This window comes from Lutra lutra, chromosome 2 (genome assembly GCF_902655055.1).
Source record: "Lutra lutra chromosome 2, mLutLut1.2, whole genome shotgun sequence".
Classification (NCBI taxonomy): Eukaryota; Metazoa; Chordata; class Mammalia; order Carnivora; family Mustelidae; genus Lutra; species Lutra lutra.
In genome coordinates, this window is record NC_062279.1 from 202327513 (window position 1) to 202354533 (window position 27021).

A 27021-nucleotide genomic window follows, 5' to 3' on the forward strand; every position below is an offset into this window, starting at 1 on the left:
ATTAGTCCAGAGAAAAAGGCCCTTTAAAAAAAGTCTATGATAGAGGCTATTTAAATAAAAGAGAATATCACTACATTTTTTTAAAAGATTTTATTTATTTATTTGACAGAGAGAAATCACAAGTAGGCAGAGAGGCAGGCAGAGAGAGAGGAGGAAGCAGGCTCCCTGCTGAGCAGAAAGCCCGATGTGGGGCTCGAACCCAGGACCTGGGATCATGACCTGAGCCGAAGGCAGCGGCTTAACCCACTGAGCCACCCAGGTGCCCCAGAATATCACTACATTTGATATATGTTTCTCCTTTTCTCTGTTTTATCTCTAAGTGGATTAAAAGTTCTTTGGATTCAGGGATGTAACGGTGTATCTCTCCTGACCTAAGCAATATAATAATGCCATTACAGACACATTCACAAATATTTGCTGAAAAATGAATAAATGAGACATGTACCTAAATAGCATTGTATTCTGTTGATTTTTGGTCAAGGAGAAAAGCAAAACATTCACTGTCCCATGGAGGTTATGGGGAAATAGAGAGCCCAGAATTTTGCTTAGAAGTTTGTGCTTTATTTGTATTTTATAAGATATTATTTAATTTAAACATATATTGGGGCGCCTGGGTGGCTCAGTGGGTTAAGCCACTGCCTTCGGCTCAGGTCATGATCCCAGGGTCCTGGGATCGAGTCCCACATTGGCTCTCTGCTCAGCGGGGATCCTGCTTCCCTTCCTCTCTCTCTGCCTGCCTCTCTGCCTACTTGTGATCTCTCTCTGTCAAATAAATAAATAAAATCTTAAAAAAAAAGATTTAAAAAAAATAATAATTTAAACATATATTTAAATAATTACCATAAGAGACATACATTCTTCATTCAGATGGAACTTGTTAAAAAGGCCCCATATGACTAAATTTAGAATAAAATCTGTTTTTTCAAAAGTTGGCATCTGACAGAACAGAATTCATGTTCAAGTTCTCAAATTGTTGTTTTAAAAAGATTTTATTTAGAAAGCAGAGGGAGGGGCAGAGGTAGAGAGAGAGGGAGAGAGCAGAGGGAGGGGCAGAGGTAGAGAGAGAGGGAGAGAGCAGAGGGAGGGGCAGAGGTAGAGAGAGAGAGGGAGAGAGTCTCAAGCCGACTCTGCCCCAAGCACGAGGCCAGTCTTGGGGCCTGAACCCAGACCCAAACCCCGAGAGAATGACCTCGGCCAAACTCAAGAGTCCAATGCGCAACCAACTGAAGCACCCAGGTTCCCCTAGGTCTTATATTTTAAATATTAAATTTAGCAATCTGATCTTGGACACTTTCCTAGATTTGTCAGTGCCTGCCCTGTAGAAAAGCAATCCAGCACCATTCCATCTCTGTGGCTCTTGCCAAGGACTAGCTAATAAAGGACTTTAAACATTTTGTGTCATATAAAAGCTAATTCACCAAAATAGGTATGCTTAGCTGTCAGTTTGAAAAGCAGTGATTTCATAAAAAAACACATGCCTGCTGCAGTCCCAAAGAGGGCTAACAGCAAAAGATGAATTTATTGCAAACTTTCTCAGTTCTCATCTGAGGCCAGATGCTGGCTCTCTGATCAGGCCCGGGGCCCGCTCTGGCTGTGGTCCCTAGTGCTGACACCAGTCTGGGCCTTTATGTGTATGCCCCCAGTCCAGGTTCCTCACATGTAAAAGGACCTCCTTTTAATGTAAAAACATTATTTTTAGAGCATATTCCCCCCGATCCCCCAAAGGTGGTTACATGTTAGTTATGTATCAGCTGAAAAACATATACCACCAAGCCACCTTGAATTCAGGATCAATTTAAAATGAATATATTCTAATCATCACAATAAAGGCTCAATATGTTAAACTAGCATTAGATAGGTAGATATTTAGTTTATAGATATTGCTTAGACTTACTAAGCCCTTGGAAAATAATCGCAACGCAATGATACTTAGATTGGGAATTGCTGATCCAACTGATGTCTCTTCCTAGCTAAGAAATCCCCTATGACTTCATAATTTTCTTCTCAAACTGTCCTGTCTTGAACTAAGTGTGTGCCTTTAAGAGGAATTATGATTGTACTTCAGACTATGTATATATATTTAAATGAACGATTAATGAAAATTGTTCCCAATTATTTAAAAAAAAAAAAAAAAAGAAGACTGTATTGCGGAGGCAGTAGCAAACATTCCCTGATGTGTCATGACAGAGTCATTCTCAAAAACTAATGGCTAGAAAATTGAGTAAACATAGAACCAATAAAGAAAAGATTTCTTCACACCATGTGAAATCAGCGCAGAGGAGAGCACACTGCCATGGAAAATTTCGGGATAAGCACCGGGATTTTTTCATGATGATATCTCATGCTTGCACGGCATCAGCTACAAAATGAAAAAATTCCTCCCCACGTATTAATACCACGGAGTTGACTGTAGCAGCCTGACCCCATTCTCCCCAGGGCCTTCCCACCCTATCCTTCTTTTGAGCACAAAGCACGACACCATATTTGATGAAACAGGACGTTAATCAGGACTAATAAGATTCTTCTTCCTGTCACTCCTTGCAAGTATCTGACAGCATCTCTGTGAATAAGGAAACATTTCCAGGGGACACCCAATTGTTGGGATTTCTGTTCTAGTTTTTGAGTCCCTTGAGCTCTTCCTTTTCCCCATGCAATCTGTAAAACAAAAGGCATTACATAGCCAGCAGTGGGTCCCTTTTCCAAATTTAAATTGACCAAACCTGTGATCCCTATCAGTGCTCCATGAAGCTAACCCATGGCCAGGGCCATCTTTCCTTGCTCCACTAGTTCTTTTATGAAACAGAAGCTAAGTGAGAAGTCACTTACTACCTATTTTCTTTTTTTTTTTTATTTAAAGATTTTATTTATTTATTTGACAGACAGCGATCACAAGTAGGCAGAGAGAGAGGGAGAGGAGGAAGCAGGTTCCCCGCTGAGCAGAGAGCCTGATGTGGGGCTCAATCCCAGGACCCTGGGATCATACCTGAGCCGAAGGCAGAGGCTTCTGCCATGGAGCCATCCAGGCGCCCCTGTTTCTGGGTAGATTCAGAAGCGAGACTTCGGAACTCAAAATCCTGTCTCTAACCCACCCTCATTAATTCACTTAACTCATGAATACTGACCAAGTGCCATCATCCCATGCACCAGTGTTTATGTACAATAATAAGTATTTGTAATGCATGCCCGCTCTGTGCTAGGCACTGTGGCAAGCACTTGCATTATCTTCCTATTAGATAATAATATTATCCATATTTTACATATGAGGAAACAGAGAGAGATGAAATAAGTCGTCCAAGACTTCACATGCAGACAAGTCTAAATGCAAAACCCATGGTTTTCACCAGTGAGGGAAGGACGAAGTAGTTGTTTCCAAGGCGAGAGTTCTGGACATTACCAAGCACCCCTTGGGATGAGGAAGAAAAAGGCCAAGATTAAAAAAAAAAAAAAGGAAAGAATTAATAAGAAGAAAACAATTAAAATATAGAAAGGTAAGGAGCTATCATCATCCAGCAAATACAACTTTCCTTTCAAATATGTTTTCATTACTGCTAAATTGACTCACTTCTTAAGCCCTACAGGTAATACAAGAAAAGTAAGACAATTCATGTATTCATACAGATCTGAACATGAGGCTCACAAACAAGAAAAAAAAAATGACAGCAATCAAAAGTGGTTTCATCCCATGTGAAGTCCCAGATGTAGAATCTACGAGCTTAGGGGACAGAGAAACAACACAAGCAGTAAGAGGTCCGCGTGAAAAGGGATCCCTGTGGGTTCAAGAAATCGAGGCCCTTTGGAAGTAACAGCGAAACAAGGATTTGACAGGAGCGCCAGTAAACACCAACCATTACCCCAAACTGTGACCCCATCAGCGAAGCCAGGAAGACAAAAGTAAGCAAAGGCATAGAGAGTTTTCCAGCCTCGCGGAGGTGGGGCAGTTCGTCTGGTGAACTAGTGGGAGCCGAGGGTGAAAAGACGGTTTGGGCCACATCTTGGCCGGCCTCATCTGAAGGGCAGCCGGACATCACGGACAGATTTTGTTCAGGGGAGAGAGGATTAAGGCAACGTTTGTGGAAGCACCATCAAAAGCAGAGGCTGATGGATGACAAACAGGACAGAGGGAAAAATAATGCAGGGCTTTTCCTCTTGACTAGGACTTTGAGGGTATAGACGCCTGCCCTCAGCTGGAAGCAGAGCGGCTGGGAAGGGAGGTGTAGACGGGAAAGACAGACTTGAGGCGTGACAAGTCCCCCACGCGCACGGCCCTCCGAGGCGCATAGTGCGATGGCAGCGCTGGCCGGTGCGCGGACCCATGCAAGTTGGGCCTGTCCCCCAGAGCAGCTAAATCAGCCCAGTGCAGGGCAGGGGACCCCCAGAGCAAACCGATGCGTCTGGTCCCCGCTCCCCGGCTCCTTCCGCTGAAGTCGAGCCGCAGATGGAAAAGTTTGGGGAGTAGTCCCCGGCTAGCCAGGAGGGCATTTTTTCATTCCTCAAGCGTCCAGGTGTTCAGAAAGGGAGGGTGACATCCGGACCGTCTCTGCCACTCCTCCCCCGGGGCCTATTGTGACACTGGCCTCCTCGGACCTCGCCCCGGGGCCGTGGCCCCTCCTCCCCGAACTATAAAGGTCGCAGCGCCGGGCCGCGGAGCTCACTCGCCGGACACACCGGGCGTCACGGGGACGCGGCCGTCAGGTGGCCGATCCGGGCTCTCAGCCGCGCTCCAGCCGCCGCGCCGCAGCCCGCGGGTCCCGCCCCCGCCGTGCGCTCCAGCCGTCCTCCGCCCCGCAGCCCGCGCCCCCGCGCCGCTCGCCGCTCGCCGCTCGCCGCGGGAAGGAGGATGGAGCCGCGCCGCGCCCCCCGCGTCCCCGCGCTGCTGCTGTGCCTGGGTAAGAGCTCGGCGCCCCGCCCGCCGGCCTCGGGCGCTCCCGCCCGGAGCTCGCTCCCCACCCAAGGCTGGGGTGCGCTCGGGTTCGCGGGACGCCGCGGGCTCCGCGAGTGCGTGGGGCGCTCCCGCCGGGGGAGGGCCGTTCCACGGGGTGCGCTGGGGGAGGGGGGGCGGGCTTCCGAAGGTCTTTCACTGGAAAGGGAGCTGCTGCCATCAGTGCTCGGCAGCATGACTTCGTGGCCCTCCGTGACAGGCCGAACAAAAAGTTGAAAAGCCTCGTTTCTTTCTTTTCGAAAACTGCCAGTTCTAGAAATCCGGAGTCCGGGGAAGCCCTGTTACCATTCCAGGTTTTGCCCTGTCTTGTTGGGGGGCCAGGGACTTAGAGCGCGCGTAGAGCCTAGAGCCTGCGAAAGAGACCTTTTGATAAGAAGTGCTTTTCCTCCCCGGTCTTGGCAGTTTTCTCCCAAGTCTGGTCGAGCTTCTGGGGGCGCTGGCGTATGCGGGGCAGCTTTGCGGGAGCTTAAGACGTTGTTCTTGAGAACCTGGAGCTGGAGGGGCCCGGGCGGGTCCTGGCGGGCTGCCAGCCCCTGCACCCCCAACACCTCGAGGTTTCCGATTTCCTCCTGAAAGCCCGCGCCCGGGGAGGCCGACCCTGCCCTTTTCTCTTGCTGCGTATCGCTGCCCATAGCCCGTAATTGATAAATGCGTTTTAATGCCTGCCTTTCTATATTTGACATGATTCAGTTCTTGCAAACGGGGAGAAAAAAATCCTTCGTGAGCCCTCTGGTTTGAAAAAAGATACATGGTTTTTCTCTAACTGCCCACATTTCAAGAAGAATTAGGAGGTGTATAGGAAAATTTTAATAAGGAAATAAAAGTTGCCAGCCACACATTCCTCTTGGGGTTGCAGTGGGGCAAATTCCCCTAACAAATTAACTCTACCTATGCAGGATGTGACAGTTAAATTATTATTTCGACACGCCTTATCTGAGGGCTAGGAGACCTAATGACACGCATACTATGCATAGTTGGGACTTACTTGTACACGTTTAGGAAGAGAAGTAGAAACTGGATCTGTGGTTTCTGCCAAAACTGCTAAGAATGACTTGCTAGAAGATTCTCAGTAAATAATGTGGCTTTTCTATCTTTGTTTTAAAGGCTCTGTGAAAATAATACAATTAATTGGAAAGGTGACAGACAGTCTTCCTAGAGTTAGAAATTAACCTAGAGGTCAGAATGGCTCAGTGTTTTGTTTTGTTTTGTTTTGTTTTTTTTTCCTTCCACCTGTAGGGTTGCATCTGAACAATGTCTGTGTCTGTTCTGGGCCACTCATTGAATATTCTGATTTGAGACAGCAAGAGCCTATGAATAACCTGGTTACTACCCACCTAGAGAGTGTGTTGTGTGTGTTTTTGTTGTCATGAAAGTGTTTAACTTCTTTATTGCATTACTTAATTATAGTTCGCCTATTTCATCAGCCGCCAAGCCCATTTCCAAATGAGCTAGGTCAGTTTCTGTTTTCCCAGTTTGTTTAGATATTTCTCTGCCACTAGGAAAGTTCCTGTTTGAAGTTCTCTATCATATCTCTATACTCTAATCAGGTCTGCAAGTCCAATAGTTTTATTCTAAAGCACATGTAAAAAAGACAAGGCCACCTGGCATTTCTGAAATTGCCTCCCCACACCAAACAAAAGATTACCTAGAAATACTTTTCCCAAATGTCTGTTCTTGAAAAGAAATTTGTTTCCGACTTCACAAATATTTTGTTACTTTTTTGTGTGTGCACAATTTATGTCTATTTATGACTGTGGGAGAAAATGTCCATGCCTTCAGTTCATCCTCTTGTCTCCAACACATGCGGACTTAAATTGCTACACTTTCATACGATCAATTGGTTACTTTTACATTTCGTAAATATTTGATATTGATGTTCTTGCTTTCTCTAGCGGGAAAGTATGACCCAAATTCCCGTAGAAAAGTAGGGCTAAACTGAGAAAGTTCACACTTGGATTTGCTGGCACTTTTAGCTTACTGAAAACTATGTAAAAGGGTTGAGGTTCTCCCAACTAGATAACGCACCTCTAAGTAATCTACAATTGTAGAACTGAAATACCGTTTTTAATTTTGTGATTGCTCCAGAGCAAAGAAGAGAAATTTTCATCTTGAGTTCTGCAATTAATGTTTAGAAAGGCTCCCTATCTAGAAGCCAACACTTTCATTGATGCCCAAATGGGCTTCTGAGCATGTTCCTGAACACTGTCTCCAGGACAGGTTAGTCCTACTTCTTTGTACAGCGACTGAGAACTGAGCAGAATAAACATTCTTGCCTGAGAATATGAGAAGCACAGGTCTCAATAAGACATTGGTTCAGCTCAGAACTTTACTGTTGATTCTGAGAGGTTATGAACTGCCCGAGTGTTGACACCACCTGCCTGCTTTCCTCCATCATCTTACCATGTAAACAGTTTGGGTGACTGGGGTGTGTGGTTCAGCACAGGGGCGCAAATCCAGGAAGTGGGAAAGAAATGAGCAGAGCTCAAGAAATGCGAGCTAACCATGTTGTGTGTCAAGTGTTTTATATGTATCATCTCATTTATTCCTTAAAATCACTGTATGAGAAGTGCCTGAGTGGCTTAGTCTGCTCTGCTTTTGGCTCAGATCATGATCCTGGGGTCCTGGGATGGAGCCCTGCCTGGTAGGGCTCTCTGCTTAGTGGGGAGCCTGCTTCTCCCTCTCCCTCTGCCTGCCGCTCCCCCTGCTTGTGCATGTGCTCTCTCTCTGTCAAATAAATAAATAAAATCTTTAAAAAAATTATCATTGTACGAGGTAGGTATGATTAGCCCTGTGACAAGTGAGGAGATGAACCCTAAGTGAAATCAAATACATTACAAGGATTAGGAAATAGTAAACAGCATGGTTGTTCTGGAAGAATGTGTGAGGAGGCAAAGGGTCTTAATTATCAGAAGCAGAATAAAAATTACAGGTTCTAATGAGGAAGTTTCAGGGTAGACTGGTAGACCAAAACTTTAAACCTGTTATGGGGACAAGCATATGTACAAGAATGGTATTTTATGGTATCACTCAAAATCAGGCCCAGAAAGCACATGACTATTTTCTTAAGCTGTGCTAAAACACGTTGAATTTTTACTTAACGTATTTCAGCATTTTCAATCAACACGGTTCCCAGGAAATGACTTTTTTCCCCAAGTAGTCATTATATCACTTGACTTGAGGCCTTATTTCTGCATTTGCCTGATGTATATTAAGTAAATCAATCAAAGAGAAGAGTATCTATGTCTTTTTTCTTTGTATTTTTTTTTATTGTGAATTTAATGTAGTATTAATAAGGGACTAAGTTGGAATCTACAGCACATTTTTTTTTAAAGACTTATTTATTTGAGAGAGAGAGAGAGCAAGTGCTGTGGAGGAGGGGCAGAGGAGAGGGAGAGAGAGTCTCAAGCAGAGTTCCCACTGAGCCCGGAGCCCACATGGACTGGATCCCAGGACCCCGAGATCAAACTGAGCTGAAACCACGAGTCAGATGCCCAACTGACTGTACCACCCAGGTGACCCTGTAATATATTTCTATTAACACTGAGAAAATAAATATGTTTCCTCAGTTAAAAAAAAATGACAATATTCACTTAGTTGCTTTGTAAAAATTGAATTTGAATGCCTTCGTCCATTTTTGCCCAAGAATCTTAGATTTCCTGGTTAATGATCAGTTAAGAGATGCAAATGAAATGTAGGAAATCCTCTTGGAAGACATGGTAAGTTAAGGCGTGGTTCCCACAACTCTCAGGCTTCACTCTGAATATAGGCCTATGCAAATAGAATAAGTAATATACTGTGACTGCTTTTGGAAACATTCCTTTGGGAGACAATGGGAAGACTCCCCAGAGTCTTAATAGGAGAGATCTTTAGGGAGGAGCATCCTGACAGCCATCACCTTGGTATGGCAATTCTGGGAACTTCGAAAAAACGAAGTAATACAACTGATTCAGCGTCCTCTGGCAATGCAGTTTATGTAAAGTTGGGTGTTTAGTTACAGGGCAAATAAAGGTTCAGTGACATTCTAGGTGAAAGCTGTGATTTTGTTAACAAGGACTATTTATACTTAAAATTATAAAATAAATTATAATTTCTTTTAAATTCATTCATTGCAGAGAGAGCGAGAGAGCAGGGTTGTGGGGGGGAGGGGCAAAGGGAGAAAGAGAGAGAATCCCAAGCCAACTCTGCTCTCAGAGCTGGTCCCAGGGGTTGATCTCAGAACAAGACCACCACCCCAGCCGACATCAAGAGCCAGATGCTTAACCGTCTGAGCCACCCAGACACCCCTATAATAGTATTTATGATACACAAGACGATTTGATAATTGTCCCAAAAGAAATGTTAACCCATAATTTCTTAGGTCAAAAATACTGAATTTTCAATTTGAGGCATGAAAGTGAGTGAAAAACAAATCCTTCTGAAAATATCCTCAGGATAAGGAGGCAGAAGCCCCCTTCTCATATTTATAGATAAACACACATGTTTATATATGTCGAACCTTATAGTTTTGAGTCAGGAGACCTAGTGTAAAGAACAGAGTCCATGCCTCTGTTCCTTTATTTCATACTTTTAGGAAGATTTATTCCTCTTTGAGTCTCAGTTTTCTCATCTGTAAAGTGAAGACCATAGCTGTGCTTTCAGGTTATTGCATATAGATGTGACAAATATGATGCTTTTATAAAATAATAAAAAGCACTTTTAAAATTAGAGCTATTATCATCATCAAGTGCTTTCTTTGAAAAAGCTTCATCGGATCCTAACAATAATGCCCTTTTTAGCTAGGAAGCGTCTTATCAATTCCATTTTTCAAGTGAGAAAACAGACTTACAAAGAAGTGAGTAAGCCAGGTTGTAAGGTTCCGTGTTTGAATACGCCATGCGCTCTGCTGTGTCCGAGCTCACACTTTACTTTTAGTGCAAGCTCTACTCATCCTTTAAGACCGAAGAGAAGTATCAAGCCTTCTTAGTTACCTGCTCCTCCTTCCTCCCACCACCCCCAAGTGAACCTGCAGCCGGCCTCTCTCTCCTTTGCAAGGTCCCCATCCCTGGTCCTACCCTTTTCACATTCGACTGTACGCGTCAGCCCTGTGTCTCCTGACTCCTGCCGTGTTTCTCTTTGGCCATCCATATTGTTATTGACTAAAACGCTCTACGTGATTGTTGGCTGCATGACTGGAGTGGTACTTTTTTTCGGAGTCCTCACCTCTATCTGTAGACTTAAAAACTGTTTTCTGAAAATGTGCTTGAGAAGCAAAATACTTTGAGACTAAGCAATGGTTGTTGAAAATTCAATTATGTTTAATAATAAAGTTTAATATTTTTTCTTCCCTGTTTTTCTTTTTTCTGTCACTTAATATAGTTTGTATTCGCTGATGGTATGCCTAATAAAATTTAAGCATATCTGCACTGTGTGTGTGTGTGTGAGAGACAGACAGGAAGCCATCAAGCAGAGATGACTGGATGATGGATAGTAAGAGAAAGAGAAGTATTGTTTTAGACATGAAAGCAACCTTAGAGTAATCTAATCTAAATTCCATTCCCCCCTCCCCCTGCCCCAGTCTACCCCATTCCTGAGGTCTGTTTTCAGAGATAAGGAAACCCAAGGGCAGGGGGATGACATTATTACCTGGACAAGAAGTGGACTCCATACCTCACAGGTTTAGTACAGGTTTTTTTCTGCCTTGGCTTTATTTACATTATAGACCAGGTAATTCTTGGCTGTGGACTCTCCTGTGCCTTGCTGCGTGTTTAGCAGCAACTCCCGTCTCTAGCCACTAGATGTCAGTAGCGCGTACCCAGTCGTGACAGACAAAAATGTCTCCAGACGTTGTCCAATGTCCCTGGTGGCCACTATTACTCCAGGTTGAGAACCACTAGGTTCGTATATTTTCCATTGCTATAACACATCACCCTCATAATTCACAGTCTGAATCAGTGCTTAAGATGCCAAGGCAAACAAAATTAATATTAATGGTAAGCTGGATGCAAATATAAAATCAATGCTAGTGTTTAAAAAAATCAAGTCGGTGTTGGGGAGGGTATGGGAAATGGTGAGTGCTGTGAAGTGTGTAAGCCTGACGATTCACAGACCTGTACCCCTGGGGCTAATAATACAGTATATGTTAACAAAATAATAAATAAAAAAATAAGCAAAAAAAGTCAAGTCAGCAATTTTTTTAAAAGATTTTATTTATTTATTTGACAGAGAGAGATCACAAGTAGGCAGAGAGGCAGGCAGAGAGAGAGAGAGAGAGAGAGAGAGAGAAGCAGGCTCCCTGCCGAGCAGAGAGCCGGATGCGGGACTCGATCCCAGGACTCTGAGATCATGACCTGAGCCGAAGGCAGCGGCTTAACCCACTGAGCCACCCAGGCGCCCCAAGTCAGCAATTTTTATTGCTGATTTTAGTACCAGTTGCCGTGAAGAAAGATGACTCTTTATACTTATTACAATCATTGTGTTGCTAACCACCCGTACCTCCTTTTAAAACTCAGTGCTTTCTTGGATCCCACCACCCTGAACTTCTTTTTCCTCCCGTTCCTTTGGCCATTTCTATCCATCTATTCATCACTTCTTTCCCCAACTTCTAGTATTTTCCATTCCATATAATTTCCCTTGGAACATGTGAATGGTTCCTATGCCTTTAATGGTCATATTTCCATATATGACTTTCAAATAGACTGCATAAATGTATTTGTGTTCTCTTATTCAAGAATGGTATTCCCAAATGTCTCCTAAGTAGAAACAGATCATATAGGAACTACGACCTCAAATTCCTTTACTCATTAGGTCTTCCCTTCCTGTCCCCTAGCTGCCAATGCCACCACAAAACCACTGTTCTGCTGATGTCTTCTACCCTCTTTATGGCACCACCATCCTTGGTATTTTCAGAAACTTGGCACCACCTATGAATTCTCTCCTTTCCTGTCCACCCACATGTCTCTAGCCTGTTAACTCAGTTGAGGACAGGAACTCTGTCTTCTGCATTTATTTTCCTTTCAGCATTTTGTTCAATCTCTTGCATATGGAAAACCATCAATATTTATCGGACAAATATAATTTGAGATACGTGGTTATTAGGAGTCAGTCTAGGCTCAGGGGCTCCCCTTATTTTCCATTTATGGGGTATAACTAAGCCCTTTCCACTCTGTCCCCCACAGTTGCATATGTGTTTCTCGCTGAAGTTGAAGTCTCCCATGTTAACCGAAAAATATATAGTCACAAAGTAAAATTTCTTAGAGCTTCCAAAGTGCTAGTTGCATTATACAGGTTCTATGCATGAAAAAAAGTGACTTTGAGGCTTTTAAAATTACCTTTTATGTACGCATTTTTTGATGTTCACTTGTTTAAAACTATTTTTTTTTTTTGGAATTTCATTTTCAACAGTAGGCTTCTATAAAGAATGAATGATATGCTCCTTAGTATGCTTTTAAAAATACCATTAAGTATTCAAAGCTTCAGGCCACAATATGGCCATTATGAAAAGAAGGCCAATGGCAAACATTCCAGACTGTTGCTCCTTTAGGAGATTTGTCTTTCGATATAATAATCTAATAATAATTTCAATTTCTGAATTGGGTCAGTAGGAATGGGTGGGAAGCAAGATGGATGGGACTGAAGGTAGGAAGGGTTATAAAAAGACTCCCCCATGGAACTCTTGAAGAAAAAAAGGATTTTCAATAGAACATTTGAAATACTACTCTAGAGATGAATCTTTGGCTTTTAGAGAATCGGAGTCCCATATGGAGAGCTCTTCATCCCAAAATTCCAAACACCCGGATGAATACAACTTGTACCCTTTCCACGAGAGTTGATATGCATTCTCTTAGGAGAGCACTTCCATTATGAATAAGATATGCATCTTTAAATCCATTTTTAGGTAAAACAAACTATATCTTCACATTTTAACTCACTGATTTCTTGATTGAATAGCTTTAAGTACGGTCTTGTATGCGGACTAAAATGTATGAGCACACTGAAGTATGATTTAGGAATTACTACTAGAATTGAAGAGTATTATTTTATGCCTATGAATTAAAAAGCATGGCCTATTAAATCGTTTCTTGCCATCTGACAAGAAGATTCTATGGCTACCTTTTAAAACTCAAAATTAAAAGAAGTACTTATTTGTAACATACCAACTTCTGGTTTCATCCTGTGTTATTTGAAATAGTTATAGTTGGTTTTTACATTTATTATTTAAGGAAGCTTAGTTATAAGGTTAACACTGAAAAACTGTAGGAAGAGGATGGTGGCTGGGAAAAGGTAAGGTTTATATTCTCTCTCTCTCTCTCTGTAGTTCTCTGAAAAGTAGGCTGTTACTAAGAAACACTGACAGTAGTTCTTTTCAGGATCTGTTGTGCCAAGGTGAAGCCAGACCTTTTCTAATACTGGATTTTAATCTTAAATGAGAAGGCATCTGGAAATGTGGAAAGCATATTCACCCACAAGACCCAACAAGCCTCCTATGTTACATACAAATCCTAAAATTATAGTCTGCCGTGGAAGAAGGTAGGAAACTAACAGTCCATGAGCAGGGGAGGCATGTGACCACACCAAAAGCGTGAACAAAGCGGATTTTGCTCCCTGTTTGGGCTGGGCGAACATTATGATTCATTATGAGTTTACTGTTCTGGTCTAAATATTCTAAAAGTTCAAAGTGGGAAAATGAGGTGCATTCCTTTCATTCTGCACCTATCTCATTTTACCTGGGCTCACTCTGATTTGCTTCGTTGTTATTCAGGAGAGCAGTTTTATCCCTGAGAATTGCCAGTTGCCTTGACAGAATCGGCCAGTCAGTCAGCTAATCACCGGATCCCAGGCTCCTTCTAGATGAGCCCCTCTATGGAGTTGTGAGGAAGGAAGGTCAGAAGAAACCATGTGAAATAAAGACATTTCCCACCTCTGGCATTCCTGTTGGGCAAGCACTTCTTAGTGCTTGGGGGCCCATGGCATTTAGTGCTACCCCAATTCGGATGAAGATTCTCAGCCTCTCCCACGCACGGGGCCCCAGCATTGTGTAAGGATGTAGGCTCGGCCCTGACTCACAGAGCAGAGGTGATTTGTATCCTGTGAGTCACCTACACCACTTCCTGCTGGCACATTTGCGATGTCATTGAAACACAATCTCTGAAAGGTGAAGGCGGAGAGATGAAGGGGTGTGCTTCGAATTCCTAAAACTCATTTGGAGATTTGACAGAAATAATGGCCTCTAAAGGAATTTTGACTTTTATAGCATTATTGAAACAGAGTCCCAAAAGCCAGTTTTTGAGTTTACAGATCATTTACCCCATACCACCTTGCACACAATTCCTCTACACTTTATTCATTTATTTCTTAAAGATTTTATTTATTAATTTGTCAGAGAGAGAGAGAGAGAACACAAGGAGGGGGAATAACAGGCAGAGGGAGAAGCAGGCTCCCCACTGAGCAAGGAGCAGGATACGGGCTTGATCCCAGGACCCTGGAATCATGACCTGAGCTGAAGGCAGACGCTTAATGACTGAGCCACCCAGGCCTCGAGGTACTTTTGTTACCAACTTAAGAGTTTTTCACCCGATCTGTTTTCTGGCACACTGACACTATCCCAGATCCTTAATATCCTAGTGAATTATTTTCTTAGCAGAGACCCATGGTCAAGGATTAAAAACTCAGAAAGAGTATTGGCAATTGAATCAGAAGCCATCACTGTTCAAATAACACTAAATCATGAAAAAAAAACCCCAAAACCCTCTAAGATTAAGGAAATATAATGTGTAAGACTTCAGCATCTTTTCCTTCCCTGTATAATTTTAAAATAACGAGTGGTGATTCTTAAGGGTGACAGGGTGGTGGGTATCAGAATTCTCCATGGGCTGACTTTTCAATATTTGGATCTGCTCGTCCTCCTGTTCTGCCAGAGTTCGCAAGGGCGTGGGACAGAGATGAAGCAAGACTGAGAATCACTCTTTTAAAGCAACAGAGCTGTGCAGAGGGACTGGGATTTCGCACCTATTTTGCTATTTGAGTGGCTGTGTACATCCACGACGGAACTGCAGCCTTTCATCTGAGAAAAACATTTAAAAGTATGTACAATTTCATCTGTAAAAGACCCGGATGTTGAATTCACGAGGCGACTCTCCTAGAAACCATCCCCAAGCCATGGACTATGTCCAAGGGAGCGTCACAGGTTAGGAGAGCCCAGTTTTTGTGGAGGCACGCCCTGCACTGAACATTCTTTAATTCACAAAGACAAATATTTCACCTGTGGCCTGACCAGGTGGAACCAGTGGGAAAACTAACAACTACTAAAAACCTTAAAAAAAAAAAAAAGACTAAGAAGCAAAACCCCAAGACAATTAGCTAAATTCTGTAATAGTTGTAGGTTGCTGTTGTCAGCAAATCCAAACAGGAAAGGCTAGTTCCTGATTTCCACAAAAGATAGAGAAAAGAGCTTCAAATGGATGTTTGCCCCGTGGCCCTGGCATTGGCTGGAGAATTGGTAACATTTGGGCCAAAGCCTTTCTCTTAGTTGAGGAAGCTTCTAGGCATAGGAGTGTCAAGGATGTAAAAACACACATCTAGAGTGCCAGTTTGTGTGGAGTGGACTGTGTGAGTTAGAGGGTTTAATTCTTTGATAGAAAAAGTTCATGGCAGTATTAAATTGAGAAGCAGAACAAAATTGGCTTGGATGAGAATCTAACCCCACCCTCCACAAAAAGCTATGTAGACAACATTATCTTTTTTCTATCTCTGTTAGAATGACAATGAAATCCAAACTTTAGCCTTTTTTTTTTTTTTTTGGCATTTAAGAAAGATGATTTATTTTTCCTTTAAGACCAATGGAAGCAGTATTTTTATTGCAGGAGATGTATGGAGTGGGGAAAAGGATAGTTCTAAACTTTTCCAAACAGTGTTGTCAAATCACTGAAAGATTATGAGACTTGCTGAACAAAGATGGATCCCTAACTCTTATTTTCTAAGGTCACTAACAACATACTCCTTCTTGCACAAGACATTTAATTTAACTGCACTGAGGTCATTTGGGGTTAATAACTACTTAATAGGATTGTTCTAAGGGTCAAGTTTGAAACATTATGAAACCATAAGCTATGATGCTGATGTGTAATTCGTTTTTAGCACCTCAATAATATGCGATATGCTTAAAATAAAAGTATCTCTGATTGAGAAAAAAATAAAAAATAAATAAAATCCTTTCTTAAGTGAATTAAATCATTCTTTAAAATAGCCAAATACAAAGAGATTTGTAATCTTACAATAGACCAGTAGAGGGCACTACCCACATGTAGTGCTAAAACTGGAGGCGGGATCAAGAGCATCATGAACACTGGTGGGAGTCTCCAGTATGCTGGGCATTTTGGAAAAAACATCATTTCATTTAATTCACCCCCAAACTCTGTAAGGTAGAGGAAACTGAGACCCAGAAAAGTTAATTAAGTTTTCCAAAATCACATAACTCGAACTTTCTCCCAGGATTGCCTTTCCATCATATTTTGTTTTCTCCCTATGGAATTAAATACCCTGCTTCAATTATATTTACCCTGGTTTGTCTGGGTGATGGTTATTATCCTCTAGTATTATTGCACGTTTCCAAGTTCATGATGTGGCCCATTAACAGCGTTGCTATGCACCCTTGGGAAAGTTACTTAAACTCTCTTTGTCTCCGTTTTCTTTCATGTCTAGCGGGGATAACAGTAGTATCTTCTCCCGAGAGTCATCGAGTGGATGAAATGAGATCATATAGATGAGGAGGATAAGAACCACGCCTGCATATGGTCCATGTTCATAAGTGTTAACCACTGCCAACTATGGCAACTAATGGTCTTGCTGCCATTAGTACTTATTATACAATAGTTACTCGTATCGACTAGAAAGAAGGGTGAAGTGCAAACGCCCGACTCCTAGACAGAAGCAGCTAAATCCTCTTCAGGTGCAATTTAAAGGATTCTTCTTATGCTTTCTCTGCAAGTCAGAAACTACTCGAGTCATTCTGGAGCCTGTTTTCCAACATTTATCTTTCAAGTGGTAAATACATGATAAAGAACCTCAGACTTTTGAGGGGCTGATGGAAACTGGGTTCTGGGGCTCCATGGTTCATGTAGGATGGACGTCCGTTCCCATATTAGATAGGATATGTTCTGACTTTACTTAGATTACATTTTATCAATTAACACCTACTTTTGCACATAGTACCATGCAAAGAGTAATGTAGGCACTTAGATCAACAAGGAACATATCTAAGTTTGAGAGTCTTGTTTTGTTGTCACCGGAAATAGAACCCGAGTTTCATTGGAGCCTTCTTTTGTTGATAGGTTCTACCTTGGAGCATTGCTCTGAACACTCCGTGGAGGAAAATAGTGAAAATTCTCCAATTTCAATTGCTAAGCTTCTTAGGAAATAAAACTTCACAATCAGGTCTTTGACATTTAGAGCAGGTCAGCCCTGTAACCAGGAATGTCATGCCAAGTTTTTCACCCTTGGACAGGGAGCCAGGGGCTCATTTATTTTCAGTGATGTGCCTGTTTTCATGAATTAGTTTCTTTTATGGTTTTGATGAATCAAATTTGAATTCTTAAAATAATTAAAATGACCCTAGAGTACTGTGGTTATCTGGAAATCTGATCAGGGTTTCTTTCTTTGAAGCACTGTTTATATATTTGGTTTCCTCCCCAATAAATAGGTCTCCATCTTCTCCAAGCAGTTCTGGGCACCACGGTGATTCCTTCCTGCATCCCGGGAGAATCTGAAGATAACTGCACAGCATTAGGTAAGCCCAGCTTTGCCAGAGGGCATCAGCACATCACACGTTTGTAACAGAAATGTACTCAAAGAGGACGGATATGTGATAGCGTAGAAGAAAGGAGGGGGATAACAGCTAGGTTAGAATCAATTTTTTTTAATGCCCTTATGAACTAGTAGTCTGGAAATTTTATATAAAAGACTAACTGGTGGGAGAGGGACTGGGCATCTTGTTATATAGAAAAATTGGATCTTGGGGCGCCTGGGTGGCTCAGTGCGTTAAGCCTCTGCCTTCGGCTCGGGTCATGATCTCGGGTCCTGGGATCGAGCCCCGCATCGGGATCTCTGCTCAGCAGTGAGTCTGCTTCCCCCTCTCTCTGCCTGCCTCTCTGTCTACTTATGATCTCTCTCTCTGTCAAATAAATAAAAATCTTAAAAAAAAAAAGTCGTTTAAAAAAAAAAAAGAAAAATTGGATCTTAAGGAGATAGGAAACAGTGAAATAAGATTCTGATTTCATTTGGCTTTGCTGTGAAACCATTGTTAGAGGTTGGATCCCGAGCAAAAATGGGAAAATTTAAACTTTATACTCAGTAGATAATCAATATATTTTGTTATTTTTTATAAAAGGGACAAATGATGCCCTTTCTTTCTAGTTACAACATTCATTCAGAAAATATTTACGGAGTACTTAATACCTGTCAACCACCGTGTGTAGGCATAGAATACAAAGAGAAGTGATGCATGGTCTGATTCCCTCCAGGACTCCCAAGGACTCTGGATGTGGTCCAGGAGATCTACTTTATTTATTTATCTTTAAAAAAATTTCTTTTCAGTGTAACAGAATTCATTGTTTATGCACCACACCCAGTGCTCCATGCAATATGTGACCTCTGTAATACCCACCACAAGGCTCCCCCAACCTCCCACCCCCCACCCCTTCAAAACCCTCAGATTGTTTTTCAGAGTCCATAGTCTCTCATAGTTCATCTCCCCTTCCAATTTCCCTCAACTCCCTTCTCTTCTCCATCTCCCCATGTCCTCCGTGTTATTTGTTATGCTCCACAAATAATCGAGACCATATGATAATTGACTCTCTCCGCTTGACTTATTTCACTCAGCATAATGTTCATCATCACTAGCCATCAGGGAGATTCGAATTAAAACCACCTCGAATTAACCTTCGAATTAATTCGAATTAACCACCATTAAGATACCACCTTACACCAGTTAGAATGGCCACAATTAGCAAGATAGGAAACAACGTGTGTTGGAGAGGATGTGGAGAAAGGGGAACCCTCTTATACTGTTCGTGGGAATGCAAGTTGGTGCAGCCACTTTGGAGAACAGTGTGGAGATTCCTTAAGAAATTAAAAATAGACCCTGCAATTGCACTACTAGGTATTTACCCCAAAGATACAGATGTAGTGAAAAGAAGGGCCATCTGTACCCCAATGTTCATAGCAACAATGGCTATGGTCGCCAAACTGTGGGAAGAACCAAGATGCCCTTCAATGGACGAATGGATAAGGAAGATATGGTCCATATACACTATGGAGTATTATGCGTCCATCAGAAAGGATGAATCCCCAACTTTTGTATCAACATGGATGGGACTGGAAGAGGAGATCTACTTTAGATCCCATCTGAGTATTGAGTCGAGGGTTGTCCTGAGGAACCAGCCTATTTCCCACAACAATTTCACCTTCTCTCTTGTCCTCCTTTGTGTTATGACTCCACTATTTAGGTTTTTTGTTTTTTTTTGTTTTTTGTTTTTTTTTAGTTTTATTTAACTTCCAGTTGGTTCACATATAATGTACTATTAGTTTCTAGTGTACAAAATAGTGATTCAGCACTTCATACATAACTTGGTGCTCATCACAAGTGCACTCCTTGATCCCCACCACCTATGTCACCTCCTACCATCTCCCCTCTGGTAGCCATCAGTTTGTTCTCCAGAGTTATGAGTCTGTCTTGACTTATCTCTTTCTCTCTCTTTTTACCTTTTACTCATTTGTTTCTTAAATTCCACATATGAGTGAAATCATATAGTATTTGTCTTTCTCTGTCTTATTTCATTTGGCGTAATGCTCTCCGGCTCCATCCACGTCATTGCAAATGGCAAGATTTCATTCCATTATATACATACCCATGTATACATATGTATATACCACTTCTTTGTCCATTCCTTAGTTTGTCATCCCACTTTGTCCATTCCTCAGGACACTTGGGCAGTTTCCATAGGTTGGCTATTGTAGATAATGCTGCTATAAACGTTGGGGTGTATGTACCTACCCCCTCAAAATAGTATTTTTGTTCTCTTGTCCTCCTCCATCATTGGGCTCTCTAGAAGTTTGGTCTGAGTCCTTCCTTTTTGTTGTTGTTGTTGTTTTATTTGTTTGTTGGAGCAGGAGTATTACAATCAAAATGCTATTGTTTGATTATTTCATAAACATCCTTCACATTTTAGTGACCAAATCATCCTAAAGTGAATTTTACATATAGGTTGCAACACTATTTCTAATGAGGCTCCTGTTTTCATTATTGTATTTGTCTATCCCAGACACCTGTAAGTCAAGATTTGCGTAGTTCAGATCTTGTGGTTATAGACGTTGGGGAGGCTTTGATTGGTGTCTTTGACAGTAGCCTTAAAAATTTGGGAATGCGGGGGCTCCTGGTTAAGCCTCTGCCTTTGGCTCAGTAGTCCTGGGATTGAGCCCCACATCGGGCTCTCCGCTCTCGGGGAGCCTGCTTCCCTCCACCCCCTCTCTGCCTGTCTCTCTGCTTACTTGTGATCTCTCTCTCTCTCTGTCAAATAAATAAATAAAATATTTTAAAAAAATTTGGGAATGCACATTAAAACATGCCTTCCTAGCTTAAAACCCATTGTAGAATTTTGCTCTCTTGAATTAATTAATGGATTCAGTTTGCAATAGCTTTTGGAATAATGAACAGCACACTTATTTTGAGATTTGAAAAAAATCAGGCAAACTTGGGTTAAGTGAACAAGTGTGGAGGATAATGATTTTTGTGTGTCTTAAAATTGCCTTTTCTAACCTTCAAGATTCTCATTTGTGAATTAAATCCCCAGGTCTTACTTTGTTTATTAGTCTGTTGGACATTTTCCTTAGGGGCCACATGTTTGTTTATTGGTATAGAGAATGTGATAACTACAGGGACTTCCTACTCCTAAAATTTCTCTTCAGCTGATTGGCACCTAACGTGCTTTGCTACAGTAGTTCAGTGTTTATTATAAGAAAGGGGGATGAATGGTTTAAAGGAAGCCGCAAAATATATCCAGCTTTCCATTTCCTTCACAGTTCATGTAGAAGACAACCCACGTATGGCTCAAGTGTCAATAACTAAGTGTGACTCCGACATGAACGGCTACTGTTTGCATGGACAGTGCATCTACCTGGTGGACATGGGTCAGAATTACTGCAGGTAAGACGCCAAAACCAAACAAAAAACAGCGTGTTTTTTTTTTTAACCTATATTCTAGGTTTTTTATTTTTTACTTTTTTTAGTTTTTGATGTTGACCTCTATTTCCATGGGCCGATGTCTATACATACTATTAGCTTGCAGTTATACAAGCTATTAGGAACTTCATTAAGTGAGTTTTTTAAAGGTACGGAACAAACAGTAGCTCTCAAATCATACAGACACTTCAGGGTTGCAGAGTGGGGAAGGCGTGGGTGGCTCTTTCTCATACTTGTCGCGATGGCGTTTCCACTGGACCTCTACCTCAGCCCTGTTTTATGAGTTAATTGCACTGATTTAGACAAAAAGCACCTCCCACCTACAAACTTTACAAACACCAATGGAGGTCCTCAGCCAGCCTGTCCTGTTACCCCCAAGGTTGAGCTTTGAGCAGTGAGGTGCTTTTTATCAATGTTGGCCCTCCTGTAGGGTCAGTATTTGGATTCCTGCCTCCAACTTCTGGCAAATCTTGTTGATTTCTTGCATGACAGTGTGAGATTACTTCTTAGACAACTAATTCATAATAATAATTTCTTTTTTAAGCAACTGATCTTTTTCTTGTATTTTCCTTTAGGTGTGAAGTGGGGTACACTGGTGTCCGATGCGAGCACTTCTTTTTAACCGTCCAAAAGCCCTTGAGCAAAGAATACGTGGTGTTGACTGTGATTCTCATTATCTTGTTTCTTGTCATAGTCGCTGGTTCCATCTACTACTTCTGCAGATGGTAAGCCGGGATTTTTGCAACCTGCTTCTATAGACTATTTTTAAACAATACAGACTTACAAACTGGGTAAAACTATGAACAAAGTATGATTTGGAGGATAAGGTAGATTCTGCAATGATGATATTTACGAAGAAGTTTTAGTGGTGGAACGTATGGATTTAACTCTACTATTAGCTCTGCTATTTCTTTTTTCCTTTTTCTTTTTCTTTCTCTTTATTTTTATTATTTATTTATTTATTTATTTTTTGAGATAGAGAGCAGAGCAAGAGGAGTGAGAGAGCAATCACAAGTAGAGGGAGGGGCAGAGGGAGAAGGAGAAGCAGGCTCCCTGCTGAGCAACATGATGCTTGATCTTGGGACCTGAGCCAAAGGCAGACGCTTAACCAACTGAGCCACCCAAGTGCCCCAGAAATACTGGTTTTTGAGAAAGAAAGAAGGAAGGAAGGAAGAAAAGAGGGAAGGAAGGAAAAAAAAGAAACAAGAAAGAAAGAAAGAAAGAAAGAAAGAAAAAGAAAGAAAGAAAGAAAGAAAAAGGAAAGGAAAGAAAGAAGGGAAGGAGGGAAGAAGGAAAGGGAGAAAGAGAGAGAGAGGAAGAAAGCAAAGAAGGAAGGGAGGGAGAGTGGGAGGGAGGGAGGGAGGAAGGAAAGAGAGAGAGAGAAAGAAAAGAAAAGAAAAGAAAAGAAAAGAAAAGAAAAGAAAAAAGAAGGAAGGAGGGAGGAACGAGAGAGAGAAAGAGAGGAAGGAAGGAAAGAAGGGAGGGAGGGAGGAAGGGAGAAAAGGAAGGAAGGAAGGAAGGAAGGAGAGAGAGGAAGATACTGAGAGAGAGAAGTGAAGGGAAGGAAAGAAAAATGAGAGAGAGAGAGAGAGAATGAAACACCCAGGCTTAAATTTGGTCCCATGATCTCCTGCAATTTTATAATTTTCGTGACATGTTAAAGTCTCAGAGAAGTCCTTTAACTGTTTCACCATTTCCTCCCCAAATTGTTTGACCACAGAACACTTCCCCTTTCTCCCTCCTTTTTTTCTCTTGTCCAACCTTTACCTGTTGACCTTTGTCATTTTGGAAACACTATGCTGATATACCTTTTGAGTCCATACGTTGGTTTACTTGTTAGCAAGCTTTGTTCTTATTACTATTAACTACGGTGCTAACAGCTTCATTTCTGAATATTTCTAGGTACAGAAATCGGAAAAGTAAAGAACCCAAGAAAGAATACGAAAGGGTGACTTCAAGGGATCCAGCATTGTCACAAGTCTGAATGAGGCCATTAAGCTAGGGACAAAGAGTCACAGCATGGCTAGTAATGTTACTATTCCTATTTTATTAATAATATTTATGTTGGATCACATGTTAAGTCGACAATGATGCATTTTTAATATACTTGTATTTTTTTATTTTTGTTTTATTTTTGACAGACTATTTGCTAATATATAATGTATAAGAAATATATAATATAGAAAAAAAGTCAATATTTTTGTAAGAAATAATTTCCTGGACTAAATGCTTTAGCTCCAAAGCTAGTTGCTGGCTGCACAATGTCTCAGAGAGAATGATGTCTAGCTTGTAGCTCAGGAAGTGTCACAGATGACAGATTTATGTTAAGCCTAAATATATGGTCAAATCAACTCAATAAGTGTATTTTCCTCCTCCTCCAGTTAACAATGATTGGTTTGACTGTACTGTAGTTCGATGTATAACTTGGTGCACGGTATTATGTATTAAAACACTAATGTGATGGGAATTGGGGAGAAGCCAGTCTAGATCTGGGCTAAAGGCTACATACTGGGGACAACCTAAACTGGGAAGGACTGCATCCCACCCACATCCTCCACTGTGGCTGTGTTTAGTGCTCTGGAAGGCAGGTGGGCAGCTCCTTATTCCACCTCACAGCTCCTGAGGACACTAGTCACCCACCTCCAGCGTCTCCTTGCATTAAATGAATTGACAACTTCATTTCATACCATCTTTCATGTAAATAGTAGGCATTTTATAGCTTTTCTTTTCAGTACATTTATGTGAGGTAACTCACTCATGAGACAATTAAAAAAAATCCACACTTGGAGCCCACATTTGGGCTTCTTTTCAAGAGTACCTCTTTTCGTAGGGACTTTGACTAAGAATCCTAAGATTAAATCATAGTCCAAAGTTTGAGGGACTAATCATCATTTTATAGCATAAGACAAGAATTCTATCTATTGTCCAAAGATGGAAATACAGTTATTTCATCTTCTATGAAAGAGTTTTAACTTAAAATAATGCAGTTAGGTAGCTCCTTCTACAACTTAAAATTACATGTTTAAAATAATCTCCTGATGTAGGAAATGGAAGAAATAGATCACAGTGTATTTTCCCAAATGAACAAATTCATTTGAAAACTTGTAAAATTTAGAGACTTAACCTAAATGCCTTCTTTTGGAGACTTGAGATGAAACCAGGACCCGGTCTTCTGTCTTTTGTTTATTCTGGGGGGAAGAGAAAAAGGTTTCTCTTGTGCTTGAGCCCATGGTCTCGGTGAGTTAAGAAGGATACTTGGGGCAACCACATAAGGAACCGCAGTTGCCAACAGCTCCCCATCTCAGACTGAATACCAGACCCGGGGGTATAGTCTCTCAGCATCACACACCTTCTTAAGGAGGGTCTATCCTTTTCCCACCTTTTTTCCTGGCAAGTGCTAGGGCAACAAAGAGACAATAAATCATGGCTGACTTCTGAATTGCCAGGTGCCAGGATTTGTCTCCATATGGATCCCTTCATTGGTGCCCTGGTTTTTTTGTACGACTCTTTCCCAAAGTGTTGTATCTGGTCCCTTACCTTTAGGGGAAGAACGTGTGTGTGTGTATGTGTGTGTGTAAAATATACATATATAAAATACATATAAAATACACAAATTCATATACAAATACACATGTACTCATGAGCCTGATCATAGAATTATAGTCATTTGTAGCTCTTTCAAAAATATATGAAACTTAAAAACAACCTAAAGAAAAATAAAATGAAATCCAGTGAGATCTAAAAGGATATTTCTGGCTCCCATTTAATACAGCTGAAGTCAAATGTGCTGTGTAAGAACACATTTTAGGTCCTACACATCCTTACTGACACCTACTAGATGTAAACGGAGTCTTCCTATTGTAAGTGAGCTTGATGGTGTCAAAGCAAATTGACTTACCGAGAAATCAACAGCAATTCACATATTTTATTTACAAAAAGGGAGTTATATTGGTCTGTCCTAAACATATCAACTCATATTATGTATGTAACTAATTGTAAATAGTTTGTGGTGTTTCTAATCTTAAGGATGCTCAAGAAACTAGCCCCTGTAAGATCTAAATCTTCATTTATAAATGGATATTAAATAATAAAGAGATATGACCTAGACTGTGTTCTGTGGGTGAAAATAGGTCAGAAATAATTGTTTTAATGAGGATAATGCTGAGCACACCTAGCAGATGGTTGCCGTCAGCTCACATTTCCTACAAACAACGGAAAGAGTTGGGTTCATATCTATCTTCCTTATTTTACAGATTTCTAACTATATATATTTCTAGAAGAGGCTATATTTACCCAATGTACTGAGAACAAATGCTGCCAGGGATTGTCAATTTTTATATTGGAAATACACGTACTAGTTTCTAATTTCTGTTGAAGTCAGTAATCTCATTTTGAAAAGCTCATGTCTGATCCGCATTGTCATTTTTGCTCCAGTATCCACCTTGTGGACTTTGGAGGGAAAAAAATGTGTTTAACTTGCTGCCCAATATTTTCTGATTTTTTTCTACTCTTACTCATATGGGAGAAAGGGAGTAACAACTTGCAAAGCAATGTACCTTTTTAATGTTTTAGCAAAAAGTAATTTTGTCTAAAACATGTCTGTTATTCACACTGGATGACACTAACTGTAAGATAGTATATTTTTCTCTTTGCTGTTTTTGCACTCTGTAATTGCACTTTTTAAGTTTCAAGAGCCATTTTGGTATACAGTTTATATTGAAGATGCTATGGAACATAAAGTATTGGATACAGTTTAAACTAACTTATTTGACAATGGATTTTATCAGAGTACTGAATTGTATCAATTTGTTTGTGTTCAATATCAACTTTGATAATTGTGTACCTTAAGATATTGAAGGAGAATATAATACTTTACAAGATGTTGTTAATGTTTATTTATTTTTGTTGGGAACTGGAAAAAAACACAACTAAGAAATAAAAATGCATTATGTATCGTGCGTTAAAGAGTTTCACCGGTAAATGGAGTCTCTCTCTTTTTTCTTTTTTTTTTTTCATATTAAGTAAAAATAGTGACAGGGCTACAATGTGTTTAGATATAAAGACTTAGAAAGGTAGAAAGATAATAGTCTTAGTTTGGGAAAGCATCATATAAATTTATTATATTTATGGCTTACTACCATGAAGAATTTCTTTGAAATTAGAAAGAGCTACATTCGTTATAAAATTTTAGCTATTATTTTTAAAAATATTTTCAAGGAGTATTTAAAAAGAGTATTTCTTTTTTTTTTAAGATTTTATTTATTTATTCGACAGAGAGAAATCACAAGTAGGCAGAGAGGCAGGCAGAGAGAGAGAGGAGGAAGCAGGCTCCCCGCTGAGCAGAAAGCCCGATGCGGGGCTCGAACCCAGGACCTGGGATCATGACCTGAGCCGAAGGCAGCGGCTTAACCCACTGAGCTACCCAGGCGCCCCTAAAAAGAGTATTTCTAAAAAGGACTGATATCTACGGAGAAGTAATTTATGCAAGGACACATTAGCTGGAGTGTGTCTCTTGATTCCCTCAGCATGGGCCAACCGAGAGGCTTGGCTTCTGTGGACCTCCAGGGCAAGAAATTTTGGTCCCTCCGAACCTCAGTCACAGTGATGGTGTCCTTGGTACATACGTCAACAACCTGCAGAGTGCTCTACCCACTGATCAGCTCTTTGAATCGTTTCATTAGCTTATGCGTAGAGCAGAGAGGCATAACTATGATCGTTTGATGGGAGAGGGAATAGTTTGTCTGGAGGCACCGTGGTAGTAAAAGGCTGGCATGAGAAGTAAGGTCTACTGATTGCCTAGGTCTGGCTGTGTCAGGCAGCAGAGGCATCCTGTGAGTTAAGGCTCAGATGCAGTTCAGAATTTTCTGAGGAG

At 41.1% G+C, this 27021-nt stretch overlaps 1 protein-coding gene across 1 annotated transcript; it reads left to right on the forward strand.

Annotated features, from left to right (window-relative positions):
* Positions 1-3447: 3447 nt before the first annotated feature.
* Positions 3448-26130, forward strand: EREG (epiregulin). Its single transcript, XM_047719533.1, has 5 exons — positions 3448-4886; positions 17613-17699; positions 20990-21113; positions 21725-21874; positions 23052-26130. Exons 1-5 carry the CDS (start codon positions 4838-4840, stop codon positions 23131-23133), a joined length of 492 nt encoding a protein of 163 aa, XP_047575489.1. The 5' UTR covers positions 3448-4837; the 3' UTR covers positions 23134-26130.
* Positions 26131-27021: the final 891 nt, after the last annotated feature.

Excerpts from the sequence above, each read along its gene's own strand:
- EREG (XM_047719533.1), top strand. The coding sequence starts at position 4,838 with ATGGAGCCGCGCCGCGCCCCCCGCGTCCCCGCGCTGCTGCTGTGCCTG. Across the intron at positions 17,700-20,989 it reads AGATAACTGCACAGCATTAG|TTCATGTAGAAGACAACCCA; the intron begins GTAAGCCCAGCT and ends TTTCCTTCACAG. Across the intron at positions 21,875-23,051 it reads ATCTACTACTTCTGCAGATG|GTACAGAAATCGGAAAAGTA; the intron begins GTAAGCCGGGAT and ends GAATATTTCTAG.